This window comes from Fusarium venenatum (genome assembly GCF_020744135.1).
Source record: "Fusarium venenatum strain MPI-CAGE-CH-0201 chromosome Unknown EDB82scaffold_3, whole genome shotgun sequence".
Classification (NCBI taxonomy): Eukaryota; Fungi; Ascomycota; class Sordariomycetes; order Hypocreales; family Nectriaceae; genus Fusarium; species Fusarium venenatum.
In genome coordinates, this window is record NW_027072131.1 from 1807865 (window position 1) to 1831819 (window position 23955).

General features: G+C 48.3%; 7 protein-coding genes across 7 annotated transcripts; 3 read left to right on the plus strand and 4 right to left on the minus strand.

Moving 5' to 3' along the window:
* Positions 1–650: 650 nt before the first annotated feature.
* On the plus strand, positions 651–1986 carry EDB82DRAFT_218219 (40S ribosomal protein uS13). Its single transcript, XM_025726812.2, has 4 exons — positions 651–686; positions 761–1179; positions 1336–1466; positions 1521–1986. Exons 2-4 carry the CDS (start codon positions 1141–1143, stop codon positions 1819–1821), a joined length of 471 nt encoding a protein of 156 aa, XP_025581341.1. The 5' UTR covers positions 651–686; positions 761–1140; the 3' UTR covers positions 1822–1986.
* Positions 1987–2074: 88 nt separating this feature from the next.
* EDB82DRAFT_504294 (SBDS protein C-terminal domain-containing protein) lies at positions 2075–3427 on the minus strand. The gene has a single exon (XM_025726813.2). It carries the CDS (start codon positions 3076–3078, stop codon positions 2152–2154), a length of 927 nt encoding a protein of 308 aa, XP_025581342.1. The 5' UTR covers positions 3079–3427; the 3' UTR covers positions 2075–2151.
* A 1384-nt stretch (positions 3428–4811) lies between these two features.
* EDB82DRAFT_218311 (Alpha/Beta hydrolase protein) lies at positions 4812–7027 on the plus strand. The gene is made up of 2 exons (XM_025726814.2): positions 4812–5652; positions 5704–7027. The coding sequence occupies exons 1-2, from the start codon at positions 5178–5180 to the stop codon at positions 6852–6854; spliced, it is 1626 nt and encodes a 541-aa protein (XP_025581343.1). The 5' UTR covers positions 4812–5177; the 3' UTR covers positions 6855–7027.
* A 2690-nt stretch (positions 7028–9717) lies between these two features.
* Positions 9718–11247, plus strand: EDB82DRAFT_557863 (GNS1/SUR4 family-domain-containing protein; the record flags this gene model as incomplete). The annotated part of the gene is made up of 2 exons (XM_025726815.2): positions 9718–10494; positions 10548–11247. The coding sequence occupies 2 exons, from the start codon at positions 9718–9720 to the stop codon at positions 11208–11210; spliced, it is 1440 nt and encodes a 479-aa protein (XP_025581344.1). The 3' UTR covers positions 11211–11247.
* A 1417-nt stretch (positions 11248–12664) lies between these two features.
* Positions 12665–13715, minus strand: EDB82DRAFT_526421 (uncharacterized protein; the record flags this gene model as incomplete). Its single annotated transcript, XM_025726816.1, has 2 exons — positions 12665–13036; positions 13227–13715. 2 exons carry the CDS (start codon positions 13713–13715, stop codon positions 12665–12667), a joined length of 861 nt encoding a protein of 286 aa, XP_025581345.1.
* A 6453-nt stretch (positions 13716–20168) lies between these two features.
* On the minus strand, positions 20169–20768 carry EDB82DRAFT_526422 (MoaC family protein; the record flags this gene model as incomplete). Its single annotated transcript, XM_065609153.1, has 1 exon — positions 20169–20768. The coding sequence occupies one exon, from the start codon at positions 20766–20768 to the stop codon at positions 20169–20171; it is 600 nt and encodes a 199-aa protein (XP_065463836.1).
* A 40-nt stretch (positions 20769–20808) lies between these two features.
* Positions 20809–22574, minus strand: EDB82DRAFT_504308 (uncharacterized protein). The gene has a single exon (XM_025726817.2). It carries the CDS (start codon positions 22360–22362, stop codon positions 21034–21036), a length of 1329 nt encoding a protein of 442 aa, XP_025581346.2. The 5' UTR covers positions 22363–22574; the 3' UTR covers positions 20809–21033.
* Between the last annotated feature and the right edge of the window lie 1381 nt (positions 22575–23955).

The following is a 23955-nucleotide window of genomic DNA, read 5'->3' on the forward strand; positions in this document are numbered from 1 at the left end:
ACGCGAGAACAGCAGAAAGACCATCCAGACTCTCACGTCTGCCCTAAAGTTTCTATCGGCAACTCTGCGATTCAGTCATGGCTCTAATATCGGCCATCCGCTCCCATCTTCTCGTATTTGGGAGCTCTTAAGTCTGTTGAGGACAGCTTGGATTAACTAACGTTATTAAGCAATAATGAACCTCTCTCTTCTGGTTCAGATCACCGGAATGATGCCGAAATCTCACAAATCTGGATAGATGAAAGCGGGCGAGTTCTGCTATTTTCTTATTCTCTTTACCTTAAATACTCGAAGCTGGCATCATCAGTAGTTGTTCCATCGGCCCCAGTTTGTCTCCTTCGAGGTCTGTATGCCTATTCACAAGTACTGCGATCATATGTTTTTGTTGGTATGTTTTCGGTCTTCGTCATATGAGAGTGAGGAGCCCTCTTTGCCTATTTACAGGTTGGTCTACGTCGTTGCCCTCTTTCTCGTCTATACATTGGGAATTGGTATTTATAACGGTTTGACGTTCTAGACTTGTGTAAACTTTCTAAAGAATCTGGATCCATCGGATGTCTCGACGAGGACAAACTTTCAACAACGAGATTGAAGCTGGTATGTGCGAGAAGAAATGACAACAGAGTTTCTCGAGGAACAACCTGACAACCTAATGGCGGTTTTTACCTCGTCAAGAGATATCACAGGTATGGCAGACTTCTTTCAAATGGAGATGACATTGAAATTCCTTGTGCTAGTAAACTCATTATTAGCTTTGTAGTGGGGAGATAATATTTTGAGCAGAGCAAGAGAAGTTGGTTGCCACTTTTCGTGGGTTTAATGCGATGCGCTCCTCAAAGATTGTGGTGAGCACGGAGGAGCTATTAAAAAGAAGACTCAAAGATGGGCAAATATCGATTGAAACACTGCTTCAACAAGACGATCAATAGGTAGTAGGTAACTGTCCAATTAAACATATAGGTTTTTCGTGCTTAGTCATTTGCTCCATTTTTCACGTGAATCATCTTGTTTTGGCAGTAGCTCTTTCCTTAACCCTAACTGCCCACACCTAGTTTTCTCCCGCGCCCTTTTTTATCTTACTATTCCGATCATTGAACACTCGATCGACCCTGAGCAACTGGACCGCCAAAGTTGCCCATCATGTCGCTCGTCTCGGGAGAGAAGTCGAACTTCCAGTTCGTAAGTCATCCCCTATAGCATCGCAATCTCGAAAACGAATTCAACACTGTCGACGCCGCTCGGAGAACCGCTCTCGCGCCACCCGACCGGCGTCTGGTGCACCGAAATCGATTGACGGGAAAATCATCAAAAATAACATGTGCTAACGAAGAGCAGATTCTCCGTCTTCTCAACACCAATGTTGACGGAAAGCAGAAGGTTATGTACGCCTTGACCAAGATCAAGGGTGTCGGTCGCCGATACTCTAACTTGGTCTGCAAGAAGGCCGATGTCGATCTGAACAAGCGGTACGATTTCCTACGCACAAACCACGATGTTCTCAAATACTAACGACATTGCAGCGCTGGTGAGCTCACCTCCGAAGAGCTCGAGCGAATCGTCACCATCCTCCAGAACCCCACCCAGTACAAGATCCCTACATGGTTCATCAACCGACAGCGCGATATCGTCGATGGCAAGGACTCCCATATTCTTGCCAACGGTGTCGACTCCAAGCTCCGTGAGGATCTCGAGCGCCTCAAGAAGATCCGCGCTCACCGTGGTCTCCGACACTACTGGGGTCTCCGTGTCCGTGGTCAGCACACCAAGACCACCGGTCGCCGTGGCAGGACCGTCGGTGTCTCCAAGAAGAAGGGTGGTTAAACTATTTATCGGTGTTGGTTATGGGTGGACAGGCGTGACGGCTGGTTTCTCCATCTTTCTGGGCATTCTGAGGGATTTGCTTTCCAGCATATGCAGCTATGGCTGTACTCTAGATCAGAGTCACGAATCAAAAGCATTCAAGTAAAATCTTATCATGGGAAAGCGGAGATGTTTTATGGCAAAGCCATGTGAAGCTTATGGTCAAACGAAGTCCACGAAAAAGGTCAAAAATGAATGGTGTTTCGCCAAGGTGATGGAAAAGATACCTTATGATTCTAGGGAGGGGTATCATGATTTCTTTTTAAGCTACTCGATTGTGTCTTTGTGTGATTAGTCCTCGTGTGTCACAGCCATATCCAAAACTTCCACTCGTCCCTGCCCCTTGGTCTCATTACCGATAAAGTCAGACAGGGGCTTGAAAGCTCCAGGTTCAACAAAGCCTACCACTTCCCACTCTGACCCAACGACATCCTGACTTTCCACTTGCTCAACGTAGCTAAGAATCTTGTCCTTGACGGTACCAATGGCCTTTTGCTCGCCTTCCTCTTCCTTGCTCGCGCCCTTTGGTGCTTTAATGGCTTGTTTGAGAACATTGGTGGTACAAGCGATGCGGAGTCTCATGCGCGCCCTCGCAACGGGGATGGGCTGATGGGCGATGAGGGCCTTCATGGCTTCAAGAGCCTGACTTTTTGCGCTCTTGGTCGTGCTGACACCAGTCCAGTTGTGCTGGGGTCGGGGCTTGGCCTCTCCGGCCTCTCCAGTTGCAGGTGTTCCTGTAGCGCTTCCTGCAGCACTCTTGTCGGGTGTAGCGTTGTGAGCCTGGGAGCTGAGCATGTCAAGAGCCTTCTCGATCATGCCAGATGTATAAACGCGCTTGGTCCTTGGGTCGACCAGTTTACTAGCGACTATACTGACGACCTCGTTATGCACACGTTCTGTCTGCGCGGCTCGTTCTTTCTCGCCAACTTGCATCTCGCCCTTCTTCAGGATCTCGAGGATGATGTCGTCCGTAGACTTGCCCTTGCCGAAGGACTTGTCGAGGTCCTCGCGAGGCGCTGTCTGGCCCTTTGAGACATTGAGGAAGACGTTTGGGATCTGGAGAACATTGTCGAGATCTGTCTCGATGCCGGATCGCCATTCAAGGACCTTGTTCTTGTAGCAGGCGAGCTCGAAGCGCTTCTTTCCCTTCTTGAGTCGCACAAGGGAGACGTTTGTGAGCTTGATCTGATTGGAGGGTTGCTGAATCTGTCGAGACATGGTGGGCGGTATATGAGATATATCAAGTAAAGGGAGGTTTCGAAACGAGAACGCTGCGTAAAGTTGCTGAGAAGGGGAAAAGAGATAGATGCGGTAGATAAAGTATTAAAGTGCCTGCTTGATTTACCAGAACTTTTTTCCTGACCCCGCCATAAGCCAGGATTGGATTTCTTACTGCGTAATAGGTGCCCCGCAATGGGAACCTTCGTCATAAACACTCATTCATCATATGGACGCTTTGAGTCACTTCAGTTGCATACGCATACCCAATAGCAAATATCGTTGGATCATGGCTTAGCTACTCGTAATAGCAATGCGCCGGTGACTCTTTTTTAGATTTGTCTATCCTGGTTTTTAAAGGTTTTTCTATCGTAGGCTGCATTTTTCCTGACATTAATTACACATGTATGATTGATCTGACTGATGTGAATGAACCATGTTTTAACACATCGTATGAGTCTATGCAATACACCTTTGGAGTAGCCTCACCTGATATTCACCGGTAACGAACATCATGTAATTTGAATACTCTTCTGGTCTTCCAAAAATTAGTTATCGTAGGGAGATGCACTATCCATCTTTGAAAGGAAATAGCAGTAACCTTCACAACATCACTCCAAAAGTAAAGCGGGTATTCAAGACTTACATGCAGGGCTGAACAACAAGGTGCCTTTATTATTATTATTTCTTTCAACGGTCTGGTTTATGCCCCTGTCTCGACATATCTGGTTCTATGCAACTTAGCTGTATGAATATAGGAGAGGATAGACTTGAAGCACCCAGTGGACCTATTAGTTTACTGCTGAAGGTTTAAGTCCTGAATTTCTGCCACACTAGCGCAGGGTTATTCCTGACACTGTGTTCAGGATAAGCAAAGACAACATATAGAATCCATCATGAGATCAACTACAATATCTAAGATAATCTCTAGACAAACAGAATCCCGTTGTCCGTGTTGATCGTGCTGTCGCAGGGTAGGTACAAAGATAGGCGCTACAGGTACAGCACAGTGACTTCAAGGTTCAAGAAGACGAATCAACCCCCGGCATCGGTAACTCGCTCAACCATGCAACGAATTGACTCCCTGGTCTATGATGACCACTTACCGCCTCACTCGTGTTTCACCGTTTATCTCAGGGCTATTATTGTCTGATTGTTTGTGTTTGTTTTGCCAGGAACAAGATCACAAGATCAAGCGCCCTGACAGCGAAGCAATATTCCATACCTAGACATCGGCTAGATACAGAAATCATAACAATAGCTCGGTTGCACCGGGCAAGTTTGTCCGAGACACAGGCTGAGTCCGGATCAAGCAATTGCAAACAGCAGGAGATCGTAATCGGTTTCTGACTGTGTTTTAGTGCGTGCATTATCAGACGCGTACAGTAACAAGAGACCCTGTATCACCTACGTCACTACCCAACTGGCGAATGTCGGATTAATGCCCCGGTTGTTGTTTTCAGTCTTGAGAATAACCCTTTCAAGGACCAAAAGTATACATCACTCATATAGAGCCAATTGAATATACAGTACCGTTCCCCTGAATCAATGAAGCATGGGACATCACGAGGCAGCCTCAACGCGGACAACAACACCCGTGAACGCCTCTTATCGACGACTCATCAAGGTGAGATAGCGCCAACGAGTCACGTTTTCGCAAGTGGATATTTGAGTTGCTGGCTCGCCGCCTTCCTTCCTAGCTTAGCTTGGCTCGGGGCCTGTACCTGGCATAGGGTGACACGCAACACTGCACTAACAGATACTCACCTAAACTTAATGGTGATCTGATAGCAGAGCTCCCTAGCAACTGCCTGAATCGCCCCTGCCGCTAGGAAGCATAGCCGCTACGCGGGGTGTGGTCAGCTGCAGGTTGCTAGGTTGGCTCTGGCCCGGGTCGCAGTCTCAGACAACTGGGGACGGACTGGGACTGGGGGAAGCTTCCCAGCCATAATTACGTCGCTCACCTCTCTTGCGCGTTTACTTATTTCTCTCTTCCATCAACATCCACCACCCTTCTTGTTGATAACATCTCAACATTTCCCATTTGTTATCAATATCTTCAGTATCAGCATCACTGAAGCTCGTACAAACAGCACACAATGCGTTTGTCAACTTCTGCCCTCGTGCTGGGCGCTGCTTCTTCGGCCATGGGCCTGGAGCAGCAGATTCTCGGTGGCGGCGACTCTAAGCCTCTCATCGACCTTGACGTGAACGCGTGGACCAAGCCCCTTGAGAAATTCTTCGGAGAGATCTCATCAGAGGCCAAGGCCGTCTGGGACGAAGTCACACTTCTTGCCCCCGACGCTGTCGAGGCTTTCAAGAAGCAGGTCCTCCCTGAGCCCAAGAAGGTTAACCGTCGACCCGACTCTCACTGGGATCACGTCGTTAAGGGTGCCGACGTTCAGTCTCTGTGGACCGAGAAGAACGGCGAGAAGCACCGCGAAGTCGGCGGCAAGCTCGAGAACTACAACCTCCGCGCCAAGAAGGTCGATCCTTCCAAGCTCGGCGTTGACAAGGTCAAGCAGTACAGTGGCTACCTTGATGATGAGGAGGAAGACAAGCATCTCTTCTACTGTAAGCTCAGCCGTTATCAAAGTCAATCTGGATTAAGCTAACAAACGAAAGGGTTCTTCGAGTCCCGTAACGACCCCAAGAACGACCCCGTCGTCCTCTGGCTCAACGGTGGCCCCGGTTGCTCTTCCTTGACCGGTCTCTTCCTTGAGCTTGGACCTGCTTCTATCAACAAGAAGATTGAGCTCGTCAACAACCCTGAGTCATGGAACAACAATGCTTCCGTCATCTTCCTCGACCAGCCCGTCAACGTTGGCTACTCCTACAGCGGTGGCTCCGTGAGCAACACTGTCGCTGCCGGCAAGGACATCTACGCTCTTCTCACCCTCTTCTTCCACCAGTTCCCCGAGTACGCTAAGCAGGACTTCCACATTGCTGGAGAGTCTTACGCTGGCCACTATATCCCCGTCTTTGCCAACGAGATCCTCTCCCACGATGACCGCAACATCAACCTCAAGAGTGTTCTCATTGGTAACGGTCTTACCGACGGCTACACTCAGTACGCCTACTACCGCCCCATGGCCTGTGGTGAGGGTGGCTACCCCTCCGTGCTGAGCGACAGCGAGTGCCAGTCCATGGACAATGCTCTTCCTCGATGCCAGTCTCTGATCAAGGGCTGCTACGAGTCTGGCAGTGCCTGGTCTTGTGTTCCTGCCAGCATCTACTGCAACAACGCCATGATGGGTCCTTACCAGCGCACTGGCCAGAACGTTTACGACATTCGAGGCAAGTGTGAGGACAGCTCCAACCTCTGCTACTCTGGCCTTGGCTACATCGCCGATTACCTGAACCGCGAGGAGGTCAAGGAGGCTCTCGGTGCCGAGGTCAGCAGCTACGACAGCTGCAACATGGACATTAACCGAAACTTCCTCTTTGCTGGTGACTGGATGCAGCCCTACCACCAGCTCGTCCCCAATGTTCTTGACAAGATCCCCGTTCTTATCTACGCTGGTGATGCTGACTTCATCTGCAACTGGCTCGGAAACCAGGCCTGGACCGATAAGCTTCAGTGGTCTGGCCAGAAGGACTTCAGCCACGCCGACCTCAAGCCTCTTGAGCACGCCGGCAAGGAGTACGGCAAGGTCAAGTCCAGCGGCAACTTTACCTTTATGCAGATCTACGGTGCTGGCCACATGGTTCCCATGGACCAGCCCGAGGCTTCTTCTGACTTCTTCAACCGCTGGCTCAGCGGTGAGTGGTTCTAAGCTGGATCACTCTCTGTTTCTTGATGTGTGAGTGTACACTACATGGGAGATTGCCAAGATTGTAATTTTGGAATACACGAGCGATGATGGCATTGCATGATTATCAGGATGGTTATTAGCTACAATCAGATACGAATTGAACACGTTTAACATGAAGTAATGAGCCTTTTCTATCCTTGTTGTGATGTCGTGAAGGGTAATCTGCTTACTTACTAGTGAGACGTACCTGACGTGACTGATGTGGTTTGTGCTATGCTACCCCAGGAGCAGACACGACAGGCCGACGGAGCAGAGGGAGAGATCTCCACACCCGGCCGAGTGACGGAAAAGAGATCCACAGTGACCGAGACATGATCCGGCTTCTGTCATAGCGGGTGGATGGAAGGGCAATACCATTTGTTTAGATGTTAGAATTTAGTAGCATATATTTGTAGAGCAATGCTGGTACGACTGGAATGTATGGACACGGACAACCGGTCAACGGCTTTCCTTTTGACTCAATTGGAAAAGAACGGCTCGTTGGCTTATCGACGACATCTGCTCCCGGTAACGGGTGACAGAAAAGTTGACCTCCCAAACTTAGGGTTCAAAAATAAACAGTCCAAGAAACATAGTCTGAGTAGCATAAACTGACCTACTAATTCCACCCCTTATGCTCTCAGCAGCCGGTTTTTCTGATACCTTGAGGTCCGGGTCAAGTGAGTGGAGGCCAGGCATCGGGATAAGGTCAAAGTTCCCACCAGGTACGAAAGAGATGAGGGCAGAGTGCGAGAAACGAAGGGCAAGTACAAGGACAAATCGGTGTGGATACGCATTGAAGAAGACGTCGAACAACGGAGGAGGCGCCGGGAAGAGGGTAAAGATGCGCGGGCCAAGAGGCGAAAGACAGGGAGTTTGACTACCTGGTTGCGATATTGTAGATTTGTTGAGGATTCTGGGGTTTTGGCTTCGGGTTTTCGGTCTACCGCGGCATGACAGTGGAGAGAACGGGATTGTATTTTCTTCTCACATTGTATTTTCTTGCTTTCTTTGAGCCCCTGTAGTTTGATACGTTTGGGTGACAGTGAATCGACTTATGGTAGATAGGATCTCTGAAGCGAGTTCGCGTCAAGCGAGCGAGGTGGTTCACTCATGACATCAATAGGAATCCAGTATCATGAATATGTACGTACATGCAGATGAAGCTGAGCAGGTATCTTGCAGCAAAGATTCTAGTTAACTGTCTATACTCAAAATCAATTCTTATCCAGTGGAGCAATGATTTCTGTATTCATGCCCGATTACCTCCTTCAATAGTTCGCTGTATGCTCACACGACACAATGACTTACACGATTTCACTAAAAAAGATGGTATAGGATACCGAAACTTTTGATGTAGTCTACCTAACGGGGTTCCACATGGCCGAGCATTGCGTTAGCGCATCCCCAACAAAAAAACATGTTCGAAAAGACAAACAGCCGCACTTTGTTTTGAGATTTGGAGAAGCCCCTCGCGTGCTTAAATACAAAGTGTTAGATAGCAAAGATATAGTATAGGTATTGTAGGATCTAACAATAGAAAGTACTTATTTGGGCTGTCTGCCGTGCTCCGACAAGAGATTTAATCCCTGGCAGTTTTAACTTAGTCTAGAACCGCCCCCAGTTCCATCTGTCGGAGCTGGTGTCGACGTCGACCACAGATCCACGGAAACCCTTGTAGAGCATCAGAAATAGGCAGTTCAGGACAACCGACGGAACTTTTCAATTACAGGAGATGTTGTAATTAATCCAGTAATAGGTGGCCATGAGGGTAAAGGGGCTCTTTTTTCGTAACAAGAGCCACCTGAAAACGATGAATTGATAATTATGCCTTATCCGTACGGAGAACACTCACTGTAGGTACCTGGCTCTGCCGCGGTTCAGGCCCCACATTGCCACATCCACTCATGATATCCAGGACATTTTTTGTGTCGCACATTTTAAGGCTTCAAGGTCAAAGGCGCGGCTCGCAATCATGATGGCCACTTAATGGCATGAATATGCCAAGAATTAATGAGTAAAACATGTGGAGAATTTCTTTTACTGTCAATTATATACATGACACGAAGAAAAAAAAACACCAGCAGATAAACTCACAACAAATTAGTATTCATGATGACTTGAAATATAGAGAAAACATTGATTCAAGAGACCCTTATTTTAAAACCCTTGCAGCAACATTAAAACTAGAGGCACATGCCAAGTCAAGGATGTAAATGATAGGCCAGCACAAGCGCATAGTCTCTCTTTCCGGCGGCAACGGGTACCACGCTTGACAAGCAGGTGCCAGTTTCCCAATGTTCTTTCCCCAACTGTTACTGTAACAGGAGGGCCTTTGATGATACCTGCCTCTAGAACAAAAGCTCGGGACGGGTCTTCTCCATGGGTCCATAGTCCATCCCCAGCCGGGTCCTAGAATTGATCCTCAAAAGGTACTTTCCACTTATTAGCTTCACTCTACAAGTTGAGACACCTCCGAACTGCTCCAGTTTGAGCCGGGGGCGGACTTCGACAGAGGAGAAAAAAGGAAGTTAAAGCCAACATCTCCCGCATCTTTACCCAATATTTAGATCCGAACCTCTTGCCTCTCTCAGTTCCAGGTATCTCATTCTCTGTGACTTGCCTCTTGGTCTTGGTCTATCTATTACCTCTGTTTGTTCTCTGGTTTCGATTGTTCTTCCATTATACCCTTGCTTCGTTTCGTCACTTGCACCGACTCACATTCGGCCGATATCATTGTCCAGCAGACGATTAGCAAAGTTCATCAAACCGATCAACTAAACATCCATTCCTCCTCCTTTCATTTACTCGTCCAAACTTAGGACAAGTCATTAATACCGCCGTCATGGCTGAGCATTTCAACCTGCTGGGCTCATTGCCCGACTCGAGCCTTTTCAGCTTCCCTCCCACCAATGCGCCTGCTCCCATTGCGCCTGCTCCCATTGCGCCTGTCGATGTACCAACTTCGATCATGCGGCCCTTCAACATTCCTGAGCACTGGTTCACTGCTGCTCTCGACGCCAAGGTCCCTTTGACCATCGCTATCCTCTATGCCGTCACTGTCAAGAGTCTCAACATCTACAACAAGTCCAACGGCAAGAAGCCATGGGCTATCAGCAAGACCAGACCGTTCTTCGCATTTGTCGTTCTCCACAACGTCTTCCTCTGTGTCTACTCTGCTTGGACTTTCTGGGGCATGTTGAGCGGCATGAGAAGAAGCATTCAAAACCCCACAGGTCCTCAGGGTCTTGCTGGTACTGCTGATAGCTTCTGTCGTCTGCATGGTGCTTCCGGTCTTGGAAACTCAGTCTACTACAACGAGACCTCGAGTTCGTTCGTTTCTACTACTGAGCATGCCGCTATTGTTAATGGCCTTCCTAGTGGAACTGTCGGCGGTCGCATGTGGAACGAGGGTTTGGCTTTCTATGGTTGGATCTTCTATCTCAGCAAGTTCTACGAGGTTCTTGACACTTTCATCATCCTCGCCAAGGGCAAGCTCAGCTCTACTCTCCAGACCTACCACCACGCCGGGGCCATGCTCTGCATGTGGGCTGGCATGCGTTACATGTCGGCTCCCATCTGGCAGTTTGTTCTCATCAACTCCTTCATTCACTCCTTGATGGTAAGTCAAGAATCTCAAGTATTCGTACGGACGATTAGCTAATTCATTCTCAGTACTTCTACTACACACTCACTGCTTTCTCAATCCGAGTTCCTACCCCCATCAAGAGATCCCTCACCACGATGCAAATCACCCAGTTCATTATTGGCGCTAGCAACACCATTGCCTACTCTTTTATTTCTTACAAGATTCCCGTCGCTATTATCCAGAAGCTCGCCACTCCTGCGTATGCCACCACAGCTGCCCCCGATGCAAGCCAAGAGACTGTTGTCGACGGAGCTGTCGAGTCGATCAAGAAGTTCATCTGGGGTGCTGCCGAGGGCGCCGCTGCTCCAGGTGCTGCTCCTGTTGCTTCTCAGGCTGTCACTTCTGAGGCTTTCACTGCCGAGACGCAATACGTTACTCAGCCCTGCATCATGACCACAGGCGAAACTTTTGCTATTTGGCTTAATGTGCTGTACCTTGCTCCTTTGACCTACCTGTTTGTCAGCTTCTTCATCGCAAGCTATGTTAAGCGCAGTAACGCTGCCAGCAAGAAGTCTCATGATGTCAACACCAACATTGCTCTTGCAGAGAAGGCCGGCTGGGATGCTGCCAAGGGCATTGAGAAGGAGATCTATGATGGTGCGAACACGGCCAACGGTTCTTCGGCTGACGAGGCTTCGCGGGCCTCTACGCCAAAGAAGGCTAACGGCAAGTCGCGACGAAAGGCCTAAGAGATACGGGGTTGAATGAACGTAAATTCAAAATGAAGACAAGCATCAAGAGCATAAGGCATGAGCCGTCACTTTCACGGCGGAGTTGTTGTGATGATGGCCTTGAAAGAAACACAAAAAGCGTTTTGGGTCTCGGTTTTATTCGATCGAGTTCCGTGTAAGAGATTTAGACAACAGCGATACCATATTTTGTGAAAGAGAATAAAAAGAAGACAGACAGGCTGTATCGATATTGTTGTTGGGGCCCGTGCTAGTGAATGTCCGTCAACTGATTGTCTGCGAGCATACAGTAACATCGCCAGGAACTTCAAATACTTGTCATTGTAACGCTTGATAAACGAGCTTCAGTGTCTTTTCCCTCAATGATGATGACGTCGAACTGAACGTCGCTTGAGAAGACATGTAAACCAATAAACTCGAGGTTATACGCAGAGCCTTTTACATAGTTCCATCTCATGCTGTGGTATAATATAGTGATCTGTTTAGTATATTTAAGAACACACTGAAATAGCCAGTCTGTTAGCTCAAGTCATTGGTAAACATATCCGGACAAGGACATGTGCACGGTATTGATCCATCTTGGTCGATGCACTGCTTTGAGGTCCAAAAGAAGAACGTTATCTTCAACTCAGCTGGCACAGTCTAATCATCATGGCTGACATGGTACTTTGTTCACTTGGGGGGGGAAAATTTCAGAATTGAGGTGAAAACATCGTAGTATGTAATCTAATAGCAGCAACGGTCCATAAGAGTCCGGCAGCCCATAGGCATGGCCAGTCCAAGTTGGCCAGATGACTACCTAATTTCATAACATCATAAATTTCCTTTCCGTGCCACGTATGGCAATGCAAGTTCCTTAATCCATCTATGTGTGTGCCAGGCTATGATAGCTCTTAATACGCCTTCCAATAAGCAAAACATTAAATGATGTTGACTAAAATGACATCCTCTATGTGCCTTGTCATGATCTGGTTGTCGAGACAATGTTACCAGAAAAATAGTCGAGTTGCAGCAAGTCAAATTGACACTGCTTTCCAGAACGCCTCGCTTTGAATGACAGCAACCAAATAAAAAGCAAATGCGAAGTGCGAGGTCCAGTTGATAAACCGACTGGCCAATAGGGACAGGCGGTAATGGTAGTAGAGGATGGTCGAAGAATGGGGTGATTGGTGGGTTTGGACAAGGAATCGAGTCACTTGTCGGGTGATATTTGTCGGTCTATTATGTATGATACTGTCATGGCTTCGTGAACCAGGCAGATCGGGTATCTCATAGTGTCACTCAGGTAGTGGTGGTAACGAACGTAGTAGGTGGTATGTTGGTGTGACTGGGCACGATGTCGACTTCGCGCATGGAAACCCCCACCCGATCTCGATAGATCGGGGGATCAGTCCGCACGCTGCCGTCATCCGCCCCCAGGTGGAAGTTATGACAGCTGACAATCTTATGTTCGCTTAGAAAGTGCTCCAGTTCCAGTCTCTGGGTACACTGGCAGCGAGTTCAGGGCCACGAGGCAAATCAGAGGCATCTCCGAAGCCAGCAGCGATAGGAGTAGAGGTAGGGTTGGGAGCATCAGAAGATGCGGCGCTCGAAGCACGGCTGCTGTTGCGAGTGTACCAGCTCTTGAACTCCTCGCAGCAATGGCGACAGGTTCGGGAAAGAGGTGCACGTGGGTTGAACTTTGCATCATGGTCAAGAGGAGCAGCAAAGGTGGAGTGGGAGTCGCAAAAGATGTGGCCACACTTTCGGCAGTGATGGCGGCGAGTGAAGTAGCTGAAAGTACGCTTGCAAGTCGGGTCGTCGCAGACAGTAGATTCGGAATCAGGCTGTAGAAGTATTACGTTAGCCAACTGTGAGCGACAGAAAAGAGACGGGAACAACGTGTGGGTGACTTTAGGTGAGACAGGCAAGGGATTCGTGTTGTACAAAACGGGAACGTTGGATACACATGAGACAAAGGCGCCTATAGGTGTTGTACGAGGAAGATAATAACACTCGCTTGTTTGCTTTACGTACCTTCCAGTGCTTGCGCGTGGGCTGAGACTTGACCTCGGGAAACATATCGGGGTCGAAGTCGCCGTCGATGCTGCTCTGGGAGCTATCACCAGTAGAAACACGCGCCAATTTGTTGCCAAAGACAGACATGCCAGGGATGTTCATGAGACTGCTGTTGGTACGTCGCAGGGTGTTCTCAGACTCTGTGCTAGAGGTGGATGCACCATCATCAATAGGCATCTTGCTAGTCTTTGAAGGGAACAAGTTGGGGCGCAGTGCTGCAGGCATATACATGGGGCGAGTCTGTCGTGCATGATGCGATTTGGGAGAAGTAGGATTCGACGAAGCAGAGTCGGGGCTGCTGGACTGGGTGTTGATGGGAGAGATTTGAGGGCCGACTGAGATCTGATAGGAGTGGTTGCGTTGATGTGTAGGGCGCTGCTGCTGAGGAAAGAAATGACGAGAGTGCTGATCACCCGGGAGAGTAGGCATAATGAGGTCGGCAGCCATATTGTATGTTGTAAAGCTGAATTTCGAAGGTAGCTTGATGTGTATACTGGAGCTTAGCTTGTGGCTCACAGTGGTCTGTACCGTAAAGGATGGGTGTTCGAGATGGAAGCAGAGAGAGCTGTTAAGTTGTAGAAGTCCGGGGACTGGGTGGACAAATAAATGTAGAGGTGGCGGATAGTTATTCGTGAGATGATGATTGGATTCGGGATACTACAACTGTAGTTGAACGGGAAGTTAGACGAGCGAGAGTCAAGGGCGGGCCATGGCAGAGTTTAAACCAAAGCGAACAGGCTTAAGGAGGGAGTAGATCTTGGGAACATAGCACGGCCAACACCGTCGCGTGGAGGAGACCGGGGGCGGATGAGTACGTACCTTCCACTGTAGAACTGACTGGGATGTTAACACTCTAGTTTAGCGTGAGACCAGGATGTGCCCTCTCTTGCAGTTGCAGGTGGAGATGGAGGCGGTGGAGCTTTTGATGGAGTGGGCGTGGCTTGTGCTTGCTGCTTGGCTTGACTTTTGGAGCAAAGCGTCCTTCTGCAACGACATGGGCTTGTCCTTGTTGCGCGTTTTGCTCTCTCCGTATCCTCCCTCGTTGGGCTTGGAGGGTCTTAACGGCTCTCGGTCGTTAATGTCTCAGTAGCAGTCCGAAATGGGGCAGTAGGAATTGATGTCTCTCAAGTACCTCTTTGCCAGTGTTAACTCTTCGCCGTAAGGTGAGTTTATCTGGCCCGAAAAGCGCCACGCCAGATGATGTCTCGCGATTGTCACGACGTGATGTAATTCAGGATTTTAGCGATTCATTCAGGTGGTCGAGACATCCGGATACGGTAACAGGTCTCGAGAGACAAACGGAACGGTTGCTCGATACCTGTGCGTAATTGCGGGAGGGATATTTCCTATCTGGGCGTCCTGGTTGGATGACATTAGAGCCGCTGGGGCCAACTTCAATCCAGTGGATAACCTGACCAATTGAGGAGTATATCTCCTGGCAGTTGGTGGTTTACTGCGTATGTATTTGCAGACGACGCTGGAGCGATGACTATGCTGGCTGGTATCCAGTTGTGATGCAAGCCACTTGCTGTGTATGTTGGTGATAAATGCCAGGGGTTGAGCAACTGACAGTGAAGCCCATAACAACGAATGCCGAAGCTGAGGCTGCCGGTTCTTGTGTGGTGCGAACAAATGTACTGTGTAGTTACGGTGCCACCCATGTGTTATGACTTGGGGAACGGAGGCTCTGCCAGATCATCAAGATGCTGTTCGAGTCAGGCAACGTGTTTGGCCCTTGCACCAGTACATTCTGGACCTTTCTGCTGAGGTTTGAATCATGTCAACTACATAGAAATTCCAACAATTTCGAAAGTCGTGTCGAATCCATCGAGTCCAGTAACGTCCTGCAAGGCCAACAACTCTGCAACTAGGTGTGGCCAACTCCTCCGGTCCGCGGGGCTGACTATCGTAGGGCGGCAATTGGACAAGCGCGCTCTTTAGTTCGACGAGTCCCCGCCAGATAGCGAAAGCGCTCTGCAAGGTTCAAGGGTCAAGAACAGCGCCATCCCAAAGGATGTTGTGTGATTGGGCAGCTGCGGTTCCCGTTTTCGCAGCAGGGAGCTTTGGCTCCTCTGCTTCTGTCCTTTGGGTTGCTTTGCTTTGCTTTGCTATGAGTTGCTGATTGTGTGTTAGGCCGGTAGCGCAGTGTCTGCACCGTCTGGGAACCGGACCGGGACGGAGTACCTAGAGAAGACAAAGGGAAAGACGGCAAGTCCGACCGTTCGTTACTGTTTTTCCGTTACGATCTTTCCTCTGGTTGTTGATTAATTAATTTGATAACGTTCAACATGGTATCGCTGGTGGTTTCGATCAAGTTTACAAATGAGCCAACTGTTACGTACAAAACATTGAGGACCCATAGGTAGCCGAACAAGCTTAGATTACATACAATTGGAAACAGCAACTCGACCCAGCGATTATGGAGCATTGGGGAAAGAGTGGAGGCCCAACCCAGGTACTCCGTAGGTAGGCGCAGGACGACAGCACCTGCCTGGGTAGTTGCAGTTCGACAAATGTAGAAACAGCGTCCCATTCACTATTGCGATGCTGTATCGTCGACTTCTTCACCGGCTATCAGCACAACCTGCAATACAACGCACACACTCTGGAACGCACGGTCTTTGTCTTGGTCTCGCAAATATGGATTGACATTTGTTTCTTTTCATAGTAAAATCATCATGCATTATCATCACGTTGTGTGCGAACTGTACGCGCAGGGGTCTGTGCTCGCTGTGCTCGTCCTTCGTTCGGTACCTACTATAGTTACTGCGTAGACAACCGTTGCAATCTGATTTGACAGTTTCCGAGACGCCATATTATTGTCTTGTCTTGACGCAGCGAACAGAGCGACACAGTACAGGCCCTGAGGCCATCTGGTTAGGTAGGCATGCACTGCTTGAATCGATGTCTCCCATCCCCTTTCTGACATATCTACCGATCCGATCGCATACAACGCTGTGCTTCAGCTTCAGGCTTCATCAACCCATCTCGATTGACATATCCGATAATTTACAGTAATTCTAAAGGCTCATCCTCGAGCATCACTTTCGTCATGATCATCCATTAGCAACACGATGATGGAAATGATCGACTATTGGATATTCAACCCCTTTTCCTGTCTGCCAACAGCGGTGCTACAATGCCATTTCCCATAAACTTACTTCACCATGATTTACGCACAAACACTTCACGACAGCATCATCCCGCCCCCCCTCTACCTTTTTTTTTTTCTTAACACCTTGGCTGTTTGAGCTTTTCAGTCCCACCATGACTAGTTCGCCTACACCCATCACTTTACGTGACATATGGTTGGCCTACTCGCTTCGTGGTAGGCTCTTAGAAACCCCACTCTGATGCGTTACTGAAAGCTTCCTCCTCCACTTGGATGGTGTTCTTAGAGACTTTAAAAGATCGCCAAAGGTCTTCATTTGGGCAAGGGCGGGGCAACTGGCCGAGGAATATTAGACTACGTAGTGGTATTGAGACAAGCTCAAATCGCTCCCCACCCGATTCCACCATCGGACCGGGTTTGTTTGTTGCGTGTTCACAATTGGGGGGCCCCCTTGCCTAGAACTCCCTTTGGTTCTCTTCAGCTTCTGAAGTGGTCTCGCCGTTTAAAGGTCTCGTGACCTTCCTGTCTGGTCTCGGGTCCGGGAGCCTTTTACGTTTCACCTTGACCGCATCCCTCCAAATATCTCGGACGGAGACTGTGCTTTCTCGGAGGTAATGTAACTAATTCGGAACTCATCGGGCCTATCCGTTTGTCAATTAAACTACTCCGAAGACTGCCCTGCCGTGACCAGGAGATGATGGCTAAAGTGCACATACATGGGGCTGGCAGGAAGAAACTGGTTGCAGCGAATAGCATTCCGCCTATCAACATCGCATTCCCGCCGACTGTTGCTTGAGTATTCCTTGACTTGATGCTCATCATACTGTACTTTGGACCACCAACTGAACAAGGCTATAGCTCCAGCTGAATTGATAGGCAAGGGGCGGCAGTATAGTTACCTCGGCGCCTCGTCATGTCCCGCTAGCCTATTGCCGTTGCCTTCTCGAATCTTGGAAGCTTTCGAGACCATCTAGACATGAAAGGGAATCCCTTCAACCGCCACCTGACAGATCCACTAAGATGGCCTGTGCAGGATTTTTCCATCTTGACGGGGATAATTCAGCCAAAAAGTGGTTTGCCTCTGCCGCAGCGCGCTCCGCTACTCGACCCCTGTTTAGTTATTTCCACTAGGCGCCGCCGAGTCTTTGTGGAGCCCGAATCTAATGCTCCACCGAGGCTCGTTGCAGCCACGTTTCCTTCATTTTGGAGCCCTCAATTCGTGGCGTCGCCGACAAGCCTTTTCCGTCAACGTGGGGAGTGGGACCAGGGTCCTCTTCTAGATCTGCCATCTCCCGCCAACTGCCACGAGATTGCCGCCGAGGTGTCCGTCACCGACTGTTTCCCTCTAGGACACTTGAGACATGAAGGCTCCGTATGATCAGATATAGCTCAGGCAAAAAAAGCACAAGGGCTTGATCTTTTTGTTCAACGCATTCGAGACCCAAAGAATACCCCATCATATGCGAACCAATCAGAACTGCTTGATGTCGCATATCGAATCTTGTCAGAAATTCAGGGTCCAAACCAAGTGGTCCAAGCGAAGAGCTTGAAATGCAACTCATAAGTTTACTGTAACCCAGATGAGGGGAATTACGTACGTCTTTGGCCACAGAGGGGTCTTTGGACCGCTGAATTGTTGAGCTGCCCAAACACCATGTCTGCCGAATCCCTGAGACGAGACATGATGCGCAGAAGCGAACGAGGAAGGATTATGATCTACAGTTAAGGAGAGTGTGGAGGTGTGTCCGCTCAGGTGATTAGATCTCGCACCTCTCGACATACGGCGCAGCAGGGGCCAAGCCAAGCTGGATAATTGTTGCATCAGTTATAGGAAGGGAGATGGGATTTGAGGATCATGTGAGCAGAAATAGCGCATCAACTGGTCGGAGAATCAAATCCGTCCCTATCTGAGATCCATCCATCACCCGTGCACTATCGCCTTCACCGCCGCTCGTCTAAAAGACCCTTAGAAACTAGGTAAGCTATTCTTGAGTTACAAGGAGACGCCTAGCGTTTAGATGAAGACTGCGTGTACCTACTCCTTTTAGTGGCTGGATGAGGCTGGTGTCCAAATGAACGAGTTAACTCGATACAATAGAGTGATGCTACTTGCATACACTTGACCCATGAGCACAGACATTGAGGGAAATATGACTAAGTACGTAAATACTATCCGCCCCATTATCAGGACCCTTTAATTGTTATGCTTCAGCCTCTTAGCTTACACGATTGGCATTACAGTTGCAGTATGTGGTTGACCACGATCAGGGTCCAAAGTCGGGATCAACTAACTGGGTCAGCCAGTCAACTGGGGCTTCACTTCAGTAAGTGCTCAGCTTTGACCAATTTTGCCTCAACAGTAAAAGGGACCGGTAATAAACCCCCATTTAATCTAATCTAGAAAAGTCTCGAATTCCACGTAGGTAAATAAGGTAAGTAATGAGTAGGTAAGTGAATAGCAAGCGATGCTTGCAAAGTGGTATTGTATGCAGGTAGGTACGTACAGTTAGTATGTAATGAGCCCGCAGGTCCGTTCTCGTCAATAGTCAAATCCCCAGCCCCATCTACCCATGTCTCACTCTTCTCTCGAATATGTAAGAGGCCGAGATGCCAAGACTTCGGAGTGGGTGTTGCGCTTTACTTGTATCGGAAGTCGACCTTCAAGTTGCGGCTCCTCGGCATTCTTATCACTCGGCTACAATTGGCTGTGCCTTTACACCCTCGCTATGTTTTTGACAGATGAACTTAAAAACAGCCCAACGAGAACAGGCTTTGCAAGTGCCTGAGGCCTGTTGTTCACACACACACATAGGTAGGTACATATGCACAAGCTTGAGATGGTTGCTGTCTTAACCAATCGTTCTTTTCCCGTTGATCAGATCAACTGCAACGAGATGCACAAAACAAAACAATGTAGAAACTGGCTTGTACATCATCTCCACCGCCTTTTCTCCCCCTCAGTTTCGATTTCGCATGACCAGCGCCTTTGCCTGTGCCTCTGTTTCTAACTGTCTCAAGATATGCAACATTTTGCGCAAAATACCTCTTTCTATGTAGTTAACTCCGAGCCTTGGCACACTCTTATTTCTGCCCCATGTTCTTGTAAAGGGAAATCAGACATTTAGCCTCGAACTGCCGGGGTATTGATGTTTCGAGCGGATCCGTTGCAGCGTATTTGCTTTTTCCTGTCTAAAGTGGTGGCTTGCGCGGTTCTCATTTAATTGATCTCACGATTTCTGCAGATGCATCCTCGTTCCTCTTTTTTTTTTTTCTTTTTCTAATTGTGCATATCACTCGCAGATGAGAGGTGATTAAACGAGCTTCGTGCGTGAAGGCTAGTACTATGTATGTACCTAGTCTTAGTAGGTAGTATTGGTTGACCATCAACTGTCCATCCCCACCTGGTGATGGGGAAGACGATCTCAGGTCTAGTCTAGTTCCTGTAACCGTACGGAGTTGCCTTCTTCTCTCGTGCGAGAACATCCCTAGTCGTATTAGGAACACATTGCAGGCCCAACCTCTTGAAAGTTATCGTGAGCTTTGATCGGGGAGAGCCCTACTGCAGACCCTGCATTTCGAGGCAATACCAAGTCTGTATGTTGCATAGGTCAAGTCTCTCTTTGAGATTATGATAGGTGACACGTCCTCCATCGTGTCTAGTATTCACTGTAGGACTCTCTCATCTTCACCGTAAAATGATATCTATACATATATGCACGGAGCCGTACAGCAACTGCATTGGTCCATGCTATGTGGTTGGTTGATTGCTGTGTTGTGCTGTGCTTTGCTCACTCCATCTCCCATCTTCCACTCTTACCGCCATCCTTGAGAACAACCCGCAACCCCTCAATGACCATGCCTTTATCCACTGCCTTGCACATATCGTAGACTGTCAGTGCCGCTGTAGACGCCGCTGTCAGCGCCTCCATCTCCACACCCGTCTTCCCATCGCACGTGACCGTAGCAGCGATCTCAACTCTGTCGTCACCCCTGACGTCGAGATCAACCGTCGCCTTGGAGAGCGCTATCGGATGGCATAGTGGGATCAAGTCTGGCGTCCGCTTCGATGCCATGATGCCCGCGATCCGCGCAACCCCCAGAACATCGCCCTTCTTCATCTGATTATCCCTGATGAGACCGATTGCCGTACCGTTGGAGAACCGGACAGTGCACGCAGCTTTAGCGATGCGTGATGTCACCGTCTTTTCTGATATGGAAACCATTCGTGCCTCTCCAGATGACGAAACGTGGGTCAGCTTTGCCTTGTCGCTGCCATCTTGACTTCTGGCATGACGGGTCTGTGAGAAGAGCCTCTGCTGCGAAAATGACGACGGGCCACGAGTGAAGAAGTGGCCGTTGCGGAGAAGAGACTGTACTCGGGGAGGCATGTTGTGAGATGATGGAGACTGGCTAGTGGAATCTACAACAAAAAAACCAATTCAGTATGCATTACATTCAACTCGTTATGGGAAGGTATCCAAGCTTCATATGAAGTAAACCAAAAAGCCAACAACCCCTCTCAACGCCGCCCCATAGTCATGATTGATAGTTGCCCCGCGAACTATCTATCTCCCAAATAATGTCTCATCCAAGTATATACTACAACTTAATGCGTTTGTGCGGGAAGCCGAGGGGATAGATAAAGAAGCGCCATCACCCACCTATCAAGATCATGGGCCTGTTCTTCATGTGTTCCAGCTCTCCAATTCCAGCATGCTTCGCCTTCTTCCTTTTGACGGCTGCACCGATAACTTCTAGTAGTTCCATCTCGTTAGGTGCCAGTCCGAGAGGAGTTCGATCAGACGTCAGGAGATCCCTCCGTCGAGCCATCTCAATCTGCTTCATCGCTTCGAAAGCTTGCTCGTCGACAGGTTCGCCGCTGTTTGATTTACGTAGGATGTCCCGTAGAGACACCTCGGCGTTGCCAAACAGGCACACCTTGAGGTTTCCATCCCCTGTAATTCGGAGACGATTACAGCTTCCGCAAAAGTTGTGTGTCATGCTCGTGATGAACCCTATCCTTCCGGCAAAGCCTGGAATATGCCATGTCTTACTTGTGTCGTTCTTGTGATCTTGCACCTTTTGGAGGGTGGGATACTTTGTTCTGATGAGGTCCAGCATTTCTTGGTAGCTAAACATTTTGTTTTTGCTCCATTTGTTGCCGTCGAATGGCATGTACTCGATAAAACGCACTTCGATGTCCCTTTCTTGCGTCAGGTCCACAAAGGGAAGCACTTCTCTTTCGTTGACACCCCTCATGACTACGCAGTTGATCTTGAGCTTGATGCCAGCACCGAGCCTATTCATCTCAAGAATTCGATCAATACTTTTTTGTACTGCATCGTAGCCCTTCCTTCTTGTCATGATCTGGAACTGCCATGGATCCAGGGTATCAAGACTCAGGTTTACACCTGTCAATCCACTCTCGACCATACTGTCGAGCTTCCGGTGCAATGAGATACCGTTGGTTGTGATGCAAAGCTCTTTGAGTCCATGTTGTCGTAGCCCTCCAATCTGGCGCATCAGAGGAAGGATATCTCGGCGCACAGTCGGTTCTCCTCCAGTCAACCTAATCTTTGAGACGCCCTGTGACACAAAAACGGAAGACAAGAGGACAATCTCGGGCGTTGTCAAGAGTTCTCGATCTGGCGACAAAGGCACTCCTTCTTCGGGCATGCAGTATACGCATCGCAGGTTGCATCGCTCCGAGACTGAAATGCGCAGATAGTCATGCTGTCGGTTGAAATTATCGGTGAGAAAATCGGAGAAAGGTTTCGGGTCTCGGATACGCCGGCGTTGAGATTGCAGAAGGTCAATTTCTGGTGTTGAAGATGGAGATTCGCGGGGTCTTTCTTGAGGCGCAACGGCTGCTGCTACGGTTGCAACGGTTCTTGAGGTAAAGTTATGCGGACGCAAAGAAGCCTTTCTTCCAAAGGCCGGGGCTAAGGCCGAAGCTCTTGAGCTTAAAATGCGAGACGACATATTTGCGAAGCAGGATGGTGATCAGACGAACGAGGTGAAGGACAGAGATATTGATTTTGGCTTGCTATACAGCCATCATTTCAAATTGTCGCAACCGCAATGCGATCATAAGAAAAGGTTTCAGGTTGCGCAATAAATAAATAGATAAGCTGAGTAAGTTATCGTTCTCAGTCTGTCAGGACTTTTGTTTAATGATAAAAGCCTATCATGTGTTCAAGGGACGCAACCATGAGGTGCATGTTAGCTATATGTTACGTTATCCAATCTTATCGTGTACCCGGTCATCGCCACAATCCGTACGTTCCCCGTTCCCCGCGCTGAGTAATGGAAATAGAATGATACAGTAGTGGCCCACCCGTGTAAGCCGCGGAGTTGCACAGACAGATAGATCCATTTGCAAGGTTAGTTCCAAGCGAAATGATAAGGCCTCTCATGACAATATATCTACTCTTTTACCAGTTGGCTTGTAGTTAAGCTTTGTAGATACTATCTAGTTGAAAAGTTCTAGTCTTGGTGGTGTGATTCAAAACTGCTCTAACCAACACCTTAATGCCCAAGTGAACTCTTACTGTGCAACACTTGTTTAGTGACAGAGTAGAAGTGCCAACTTGCTAAAACATGAATAAGAAACTTGACGAAATCCATCGCATCATATCTATTTCTTATAATATGTTAACTGTATGTTTGTGATTCGGAAAGAGTCCCGAGTAAATGTGCTACCCTAGACACGAGTAAACGAGCAATACAATAGAAGTGACAATCGGAGGATATCCCAATAATTTAATGCATCAGTTGACTTCCGGCTTCGAAGAGTGATATAGGACGATTAAGCAACTATTCATTATAATACATCATTTCTGTGTCTTCGGCTTCACAATACTAGTCAGTGCACGCGTGGTCGGTTTTGCAGCGGGTGATATTGACGTTGACATATGAGAGAAAATTTAATCAAGTTTCTCTCAATAATGAAGAAAAAGATATGATGTGTTTTAAGTGAAGGAGGGATAAAAGAAAACATCTTCTAGTTCTACTAAACTTGTAAGAAAAAAGTATCTTTGTTTGAACGCTCCTATTACGCAGTGTTACAACCTGAAGAAGCACTGGCTCTTGGCAGAAACAATACGACCGCTTACATAAAAAAGAACATCTGATCAGAATATGTTAGACCCCTAGGGAGGCATATGTGGCAGGGTTATGAAATGTTGCTAAGGTAGTGGCAGTACGAGGCAGTAATGTATGAGCACGCGCCCAACTACTTAGCCAATACCTCCTTACAACCCCTCTTAGTCTACATATGGAAAAGAGTATATGAACAGAGTGACCAAAATAATCTGAGTGGTAAGTTGATGGGTAATATGAATATGTAGTGGCAAGTCCTAGATACTGGTGCTTGCTCTTGGCTACCTTGTTTTGAGTGTGGATGTTAACGTGATTGTATTTAATAGGTTGAATGTTGCAGTGATAAAACGCCAATCACCGCTCAAATATAATTTTGTATATTTGCCTGATATATTCGAATACGTTTGTTATGTTATGTTCAATTTGTTGATCCGAGTCTAGATGGATATGCTCAGGGGCTGGTCAAGATAGTGT